The 9075-nt window shown below is 40.5% G+C and overlaps 1 protein-coding gene across 1 annotated transcript in view; it reads right to left on the reverse strand.

The window, feature by feature from the left end:
• Positions 1 to 7676, reverse strand: part of SUZ12 (SUZ12 polycomb repressive complex 2 subunit) — a 52629-nt gene extending 44953 nt beyond the window's left edge. The window contains exons 1-3 of the mRNA XM_024192582.2: positions 6995 to 7676; positions 3903 to 3949; positions 3745 to 3809 (exon numbers count right to left, since the gene is read on the reverse strand). Coding sequence (XP_024048350.2) covers positions 3745 to 3809; positions 3903 to 3949; positions 6995 to 7301 — 419 coding nt within the window. The 5' untranslated portion in view covers positions 7302 to 7676. The remainder of the gene's footprint in view (positions 1 to 3744; positions 3810 to 3902; positions 3950 to 6994) is intronic.
• Between the last annotated feature and the right edge of the window lie 1399 nt (positions 7677 to 9075).

A 9075-nucleotide genomic window follows, 5' to 3' on the forward strand; every position in this document is an offset into this window, starting at 1 on the left:
TAACAATTATATATTACTGTAAATACCCAGAGCAATTAATAGGCTTTTTAAATATAAAAAAATTGCTAAGCATAAAAAAAATCACTTGATACAATGAAGTATTTACTATATATGCATTGTGATTTATAATAGCTTTTCCATAAGTACCATTTCTCAAGAACTAATGAAGCCACTAAAATTTTCATCATGTTCAAGCTGTGTATACAAATTCCCCACATAGAAGCCTCAGTCAATGAGGTTTTCCGCTCCCCCCTTCATAAAACAAACAAACAAAAAATCCTTTCAAGCTTCTTGCTACCTGCAATCACAGTGTCTGATGTACGGAGTAGGTAGTACATAATGCTCTTAGTAAGAGCTTAATTGGTTGTACAGATTCCTGTTGAATAAACAGTGGCAATTAGGGTCTGGCCTACATGTTTGCCAGTACTGCTATACTGGCAGAGGTATATACCAGCAATCCTTGCATTGGAGATGCCGTTTATACCAGCAAAATAGTTCTTTTAAACCAGTTCTTTGAATGGAGTAAGCTATACTGACAAAAGGACTTTTTTGCGGATATAAAGTGCATGAACACTAGGGCTTTTGCCAGCATAGCTATGTTGGTCAGGAAAGGGGGGAAAAGTCACCACTCCTGACACACACTGCTATGCTGGCAAAAGTTTAAGTTTAGATCAGGTCTAACAAGAGACCCATCAGCAAGATTTGGGGGAAAATGCATTTGTGGATAAGCATCTTTAGCAGTTTAGTTGAAAAAACATTTCCCTTGAACATTCAGAAATACCGTGTAAATCTACTTCAACAGTTGTATTACATTTGTTTTCTTTACAAAGTAAACAGTATTATACAGCTTTGCCTCTCCATTTTTCCTACATCTAATTACTGACTTGATTTGAATGGAGCAGATTACTTTCAGAAAACCCGAACTTTTAGTTATTATAAATGAAATGACCACTAACCAATTCACTACATATGGAAACAACAGCTGTCAAAGTAGATTTCTAGACTTTAAAAGATGGTATATTTTACCCATTAATTAAGGTTAGTAAAGATAAATATTTGTTTCAAATAGAGAATCTGGGCATTACTTATCCCAGCTGAGGAAAGAAAAAATTCCTATTATGGAAGACAGCAGCAAATAATGCTTAATGTACATGCAAAACACCCCTTGTGGTTGCTTGGCAACAAACAAGAGGCATCTGAAAAAAAAACCAACAAGTTTCAGGTAATAGAGTGGAGACATTTTAACTATCCAGAATGAATACATGTGATAATTTTCACAACACAAATCTGTTTTTGCATATTGTATAGTTTGCTTGGTATATCTGGTAGATACCGATACGATTTAGGCTGAGACATGGCAGTCATTGGTACAGGACAGGTTGCTTGAATAGCCATTGGAGAACTTGCTGGAAAAGGAGAATGGCAGTTTGAAACTATGAGCTAGCCCCCTAGCCCCAAAGCAGTCTGAAGAAACAGTGAACATTATTTCTTAAAGTCTGGCTTTGCGCCAATTCAGAACAATTAAGGGGGACAGTCAAGATAAACTATCCAAACCACTGCAGTAACTGTCATGAGAAATAAGTAATAATAAAAAAAGAGTAGCTACAAGTTAACTCATGACAGGAAGTCAGAACATGCTTTCAGCTCATCCGCTATTGGGAGACAATAACTTCCTTTTAAGAAGGAATAACGGGTTGTAGGTGCAGATTTCAAAAACAAAAACAAAAAAACCACTATCTTCAATTCACTGGCAATAAGTGGAAATGACCTCTACAATCCTAAAGGGCAAGGAAATTACATTAAATGCTGATTATTAACTAAAACAAAATATGAGAATGCGAAATACAGCCTACTCACAGAATTTGCACTTTATATTTTTTGTTGGATCAAATACAAGACTGTCCTCATTGGTTGCCAATTTTATTTACTGCCTACACAACCATTTGCTGCCTATACAACATCCACTCAATGTGAAGCAGCAGTTAAAAAAGTGAATAGAATGTTAGGAATCATGAAGGGATACATAATAAGACAAAGTATCATATGGCCTCTATATAAATCCATGGTAGTACAAATTTAAATCCATGGTACACCCACATCTTGAATACTGCATGCAGATGGAGTTGTCCCATCTCAAAAAAGATGTATTGGAATTAGAAAAGGTTCAGAAAAGGACAAGTAGTATTAGCAGTATAGAACGGCTTACATATGAAGAGAGATTAATAAGACTGGGACTTTTCAGCTAGGAAAAGAGACGACTAAAGGGGGATATGATAGAGATCTATAAAATCATGCATGGTGTGGAGAAATTAAATAAGGAAGTGTTATTTACTCCTTCTCATAACACAAGAACTGGGGGTCACCAAATGAAATTAATAGGCAGTAGGTTTAAAACAAACAAAAGGAAGTATTTTTTCCATACAACACACAGTCAACCTGTGGAACTCCTTGCCAGAGGATGTTGTGAAAGCCAAGACTATAACAGGGTTAAAAAAAACTAGGTAAGTTCATGGAGGATAAGCCCATCAATGGCTATTAACCAGGATGGACAGGGATGATGTCCCTAGCCTCTGTTTGCCAGAAGGTGGGAATGGGCAACAGGGGATGGATCACTTGATGATTACCTGTTCTGTTCATTCCCTCTGGGGCACCTGACATTGGCCAGTGTCGGAAGACCGGATACTGGGCTAGATGGACCTTTGGTCTGACCCAGTATAGCCATTCTTATATTTTATAACTATTCCTTAAATAGCCATCATTACAAATGTTCCAGTCCACACTAATACTTTTTTCAAGCAATTCAAACGTTGTTAAAATATCTTAATGGATTAACTAGTAAAATTTTTGCCTGCTAACGATCAATAGAATAGTGAATGATTTGCTGTTTGACTAAGGAAATAATTCAAAGAATTTGTAATTATAACCACCAAACATCTTGTGCCTTTCACCCAAAGAACTCTAAGCACTTCAGTCTTCAACTACAGAACTGCAGATATCCAGAAACCCTGTACTGAATCATATGCAACTCAATACAACCATTTTAAAGAAAAGATATGGTTCTAGAGCCTTTATATTTAAAAAAAATCTTAGTTAAAATTAATGCTTTAGTGCAACAGTCAAAAATAAAGCTAAACAGCTTTCAAAACAATTACAGAAAAGTAACACTGATTTAGTTTCCTACATAAGTAGTTTAAGCAGAATTCCCAACAGGCTCATTTAGCTAACTAACGTTGCAGTGTTCTTTAGAAAAATATACATTGATTATCTAAGTCAGAACTTAGATCAGATTCATGTAATAAAGCATAATTGGTTTTATAACCTTGGAAATTGGGCCTTCATCCATTTATCTCTTATCAAAGGTTATTGCCAACAACAGAAATTTAAACTTACTTTATTGAGAATTTAGGCCCAGATCCCGCAAATGCTTAACTTGCATATTTAAATATTCCTAATGAAGACAATGGGAATATTCCCATGCATAAAGTTAAGCATATGCTGAACTGCTGGGAGGATGAGGTTCATCTTTACAAAAACAAGTCAGTTTATAAACATGCACTTTTCCCCTGCAAACTGTGTTTCAAAACTGAGCTGGTATGAATCTTTTAACAACTTCAAAAATGCCTAAAGCCTCACACTACATCTGAAAAGACCAATTTAAAGTGCAAAATAGAAATGGAGCAATGGGAGAGAATAATCAGTTAACATTCAAATATCAGGAATAGCTTTCAAACAGAATAAAATTACCTTTTGATATTTGTTCGGGAGTTTCTGTGGGACATGTACGTGAGAGTTCTGTGCAAAAATATTGGCTGCAAAGAAATGGAAAAATAATTAAAATGCTTAAGTTGGAGATTCCTACAAATTCAAAGTGAAGAAATAGACTAATATCAACAATTACTTACTGCTATGAGATTCCGGGTACGAAGAAATCTATATATCTGTGTTGGTTCTATGGGAAAGAAATACACATTATCTGGTGTATCTTATACCCCACAAAAAAACTAAGCTTACAAGCAAATACTGAAAATATACAGACAATTCTAAATAGGTTTCACTTAATGTATATTTAACTTTAACAGCACGTATTAAAAACTATGTTACAACTATAATGTATAAATCATAATTCAGATTAACAGCAGTTTAAGTATCCACTTGTTATCTACTACACTATAGCATATATCAACTACAGTATTGGAACTCTGATCTACCTGTGATTTTTCATCAAAAGATGTAGTCCCTGTTGCACCTTAGATCCTTTAGAAGGTGAGCAGAGGCAGAAAACTGCTAATTATGAAAGTAATCCCAAAGCATTCTTTAACACTCAGCAAGTTTTCTCCCCACCCAATCTATAATGTCTGATATATAGCTTAGTCTGCTATTAATGTATCAGACAACTTGAGATTGTTTTACTTTGCTGTAAAGCATGAAGACATCACTTGTGAATAATTACATGCCAAAAGAGTGTCTTAATTTAGAGTGGCAATCATAATGACCTATAAAACTTACACATGTACAAAAATGCCTGATATAAATGGTTTTAGGCTAGGACAGAAATATCAGAAAGCTCTCATGTCCACATTATGGGAAAACGTTAACTTTAGTAAATTAACAACCATTTCAACAGCAAGTTGGCTCTACCATAACTGATTGGTGATAGTGGGTCTATGATTCTATAATCATGCTGTATGCTAACTTCTTTTTGATATAATGACTGGTAGCCACCAGTCTAGAGACTGAGCCTTGTCTACATGAGAAGATACACTGGTCAAAATACAGGTGTCATTTTAAACCAACTTAATTAAACCAGCTCAAGAGGCTACACAAAGAACTCTTATTTCAGTTTAGGTTAATTCAATTAAGAATCAGTTTAAGATAGAAAGGAATAAGTAACTTAAACTGAAATAAGAATATTCACCAATTTAACACAAATGGGGAAAATCAGAGTAAACTGGAGTGCGTGAAATGAGTGGAAAATTCCTATACAACTCCTGTGTCCCACTGTGTCCCCCACAAGATTATTTTTAAAAGTAAGGGAGCCATCTCAATATTTTAATACAAGTTTTAGCCGCTTATTTTTAATATTCCTGACACACCTAATTTGTTCTAGTGACTGGAAGTTATATTGTGATTTGATGAATTTTGAAAATAGCAAATGAACAAGAAGGACGGTGCACTACAGAAAGTATTCTGTTCACATTAATTTTCACAAATGTAATTCAGTTTTACTTGTAAGTACTTTATTTTAAAAATCAGTTCCACATAAAGCCTTAAGTAATCTCAGTCCTGAATTCTGCATATCCCAACTGAGAAACTGAAAGATTTCACTTTGTGTTCATTAAAAACTGTGATTATAATTAAGGTTTTACTATGCTTAGGACCAAGTTAAAAAACAGAACCGAAGGGAAAAAATTAAGGATGTATCATAGAAAATAAAAATGTTTTATGGTCATCATTCTTTTAAGAGAATCTTTAACACCTTAGCAACCCAAAAATAAAAAATAACTACCACATAGAAAGACATGAGAAAACCAAGTGCGGTCACAGAGATTTAATATTTCATTTAAAAACAGACTATGACTTCTTGAATTTAAACTCTGACTTCCTAAAGGAATGAGTGAGGAGTGAAAAAACACAGTATAGCAATACTTTATTAGACACTTTTCCAAGAATACCTATTAAACCACATATATTCCACAATCCTACCATACTGTCAAGTCAAAACCAAAAATAAATTATCCTCTTCAATTAGATTACCTTAAAAAAGAAAATCCACACAAGTGTTTATGATATACACAACTGCTAGGTTATACATAAATCCTAATAATTTTTATTGTATTCTTTTCACATTAGTGCTATAAAATTGAATTCACAATTAGACATTCAAGTATAACTTATACAGTATTACTTATTTCTACTCATTACATGCCCAAATTTAAAACCATCTTCTCAAGTAGTTAGAGCAGGGACTAGGAGCAAGTATTCTGGGTTATATTCTGAGCCCTGCCACTGATCACTTGTGATCCAGAGCAAGTCACTTAATCCTCCCTACATCACTTGACCTAATGCAGTATTTACATTCCTTCCATCTGCATTGATGTGGTTAATTAGCAGTTGTAAAGAATTTTTAGTCAATGATCTCAAGACTCCTCACAAGAAACATTAAAATGATAACTACTATGTATTACAAATAACTGCAGTGGTGACAAGCTCATCCCAAAACAACCTCTGGATTTAATATTTTATTTTTCCTTCAAACCATGTAGACTGCAGGGCTTGGGATACTAGGGCACAATGTAAAAGTTAATTATTAGATTGGGTGTTCGGACCAAGCTTGTATCCTGCATCCAAAGTGACTCTCTGCCTACCTGGAACCACCGGGATGGGGGGTGACTTAAATTTCCAACTTAAAATAACCCACTATAATGCTCTTTCGCACAGAGCAGCAAAATTAAGTTAACTGAGGATCATAATCTTCCCTTAACAGCCTGAGACGCAAAAATCACCCAAAGGCGCAACAACCGAAGGGGCGCAAATACCCCCTCCCTCCCGAGAAGCGTCCTCGGGCTGGGGAAGAGCAAAAATAAATCGCCTTTGAAATCTTCCCAGATCAACCGTTTCCAAGAGGCCAAATTCAACGCCAAGAAGGCGCTTCAGCAGAGGACGGGTACAAATGCGCCGTCCCCCGAAAGGGGCCCCGAATCTGAAGGAAGCGCCTGCCACTTCGGGCTTACCCGCACCCCAGCCACCCCCGATCCCCGCTTCCGCTCCATGCGAAGAACCTCTCTAGTCCCCGGACCTTCCTCCCTCCGGGAAGTCCGGCCCCGGGTTCACCTCCCGCCCCACGCCCTACCCCACGGTGCGATCTCGTTTCCTCCCCCCGACGTCCCCCTTTACCCGCCTCCCTGCGCCCCGTTCTCGCCTGCACTCACCCCCCGAGCCTCCTCTTCCCCCCAGCCCCTCCCTCTCCCTTCCTGCGGCCGCTCCCGGTGCTCACTCTCGAAGGCCTGTAGGAAGAGCTCGTGGTCGGCCTGGATCTGCTCCATCTTCGGCTTCTTCACAGGGGGCAGCGCTGCAGCCGCCGCCGCAGCAGCCGAGGAGGCCGAAGAGCCTCCCGAGTAACCGCTTCCTCCTCCTCCCCCGCCGCCTCCTGGAACACCACCGGATTTACCGCCCGGAGCCGCGGCAGCCGCGGAGCCCCCGAACCCCCCGCCGCCGCCTCCTCCACCGCCTCCTCCGGCGGCGCCGCCGCCAGCGGAGCCCGAGCTGGGCCCCGCGCCTCCACCGTGCTTCTGAGGAGCCATGGGCCTTTCCCCAGAGCGGGCCCCGGCGGGCCGGAGACCGAGCGAGGAGGGAGGGGGGCGGCTGGGGCGGGCGGGGTAAGGAGGGGGGAGGGGAAGCACCGAGCTCCAACTCCTCTAAGTCTCCTCCGCTCCGTTCTCCTCAGCTCTACGGGCGACCAGCCGAACCCGACGCCGACACCGCTCCCGCCTCCCCCGCATGCCCATTGGCTGCGAGGATGGCGCCGCACCGACGGATTGGCCGACGGTAGTCCCGCCCCTGCGTGACGCACAGATGGTTCTGGAAGAGTTTGGTTGGTCGGTGCGCTTCGCCGCTCGGTGCTTTCCCCCTCCCCCTCCTTTGAACTGAATTCGCGGGAAAGGGCCGCTCGTTCCCCCTCGCTCTCCGAACCGCGGGGCATGGTGGGTAAGCACTGGTTGCCTGCAGCCTGGGAGTCATCGGCAGTCCCCGCGGTGTCTCACGCCTGCCCTGTCCGTCCGCTACTAACAGCCTCTTCTGCCCGCGAGGTGCCCACTCAGAGCAGCCCCACGGGGCCCTGCTGCCCCCCGCTGGTCTCACCCCGGCCCAATAGGGTCACCCATCTCCTCTAGCCCCAAAACTTCCCCAGCAGCTGCCTCCCTCCACCCTCATGCCAAATGCCCCCCCGCTGCCCCAGCTCTAGCAAATGCCCTCCCTCAGCGCTGCTGCCTCCATCCCCAATGCTGCCCCACAGAGCGATCATCCCTTGTGCCCCCCATAGGACTGCCCCTTCTACCCACCCGCCCCCCGGGCCGTGCTGCCCCGCAGCATGACCTCTATGCGGTTTAATCGGATTAAGACCATTAAAAACCCCAAAAGAGCCAAATGAAGCTGAATTAGTTGAAATAACTACATCGGGGTTTGGCTGTAAATAGCCATTGGTTTGAGCATAGGAACTGGATCAGCTCATACTGTTCCTGCCCCTCCAGGAACCAAATATTTCCCTATGTTTTCTTTCTTTTTATTTTTTCTCTCCCCTCCCTTTTCTTTGCCAAGAGAGAGGGAAAAATCAAGAAAAAAACAATGTTGTGTTACTGCACTTATTTCCATATTTACACATACCAGTACTCCCGTGTGTACAGTTAGGTGCATAAATTCAGGATCAGGGCCATAAAGCAATCTATAATACACACACCCTTTATGTGATAAAACGAGATATTATTAAAAGATGCATTAAGACAAACTCACTGAAATAAACTGATGCAATTCCACTTACTTTATTTAGTAGTATTACTCCCACTTACCAGCAATATGGTTGGCTCCGCACATAAAAGGTTTTCATGGTCATCCAACTCTATTCCCTATCTCTTGAGAAATTAAACATACTGACAGTGATGATATGAGAGAGAAATGCCACCTGGTTAAAAATGTACTACCCATGAATATAACCTTGAATTTTGATACAGCCAATAACTAGATCCTCAGCTGTTGCATTCATATGGTTCTCTGATGTATTTTTTTATTTTTAATGTTTATGTAAAGAAATAGAAAAGCAGTGTGAAGAATAAACGTTTCAAATTATTGACTCCATGACATCAAGCCCAACTGTGTTAAAACATACAATACGTCACAAGGGAGAATTCTAACTTTATATTGCAAACTGATTCTGTATGATTACCTTTGTTGTATTTTAAGAATTTACGTTGTATACATTTGTATAAAAACCTGGCAGCAAGTGTAATACAGAAACAAAAGCTACCGTTTTTTCTTGCTTCTCTTTGCAAAGTCCATGCAATCATTTCAGATGTTTTTCTGTAA

The sequence above is a fragment of the Terrapene carolina genome, unplaced genomic scaffold (assembly GCF_002925995.2).
Source record: "Terrapene carolina triunguis isolate 2854851 unplaced genomic scaffold, T_m_triunguis-2.0 Scaffold192, whole genome shotgun sequence".
NCBI lineage: Eukaryota > Metazoa > Chordata > Testudines > Emydidae > Terrapene > Terrapene triunguis.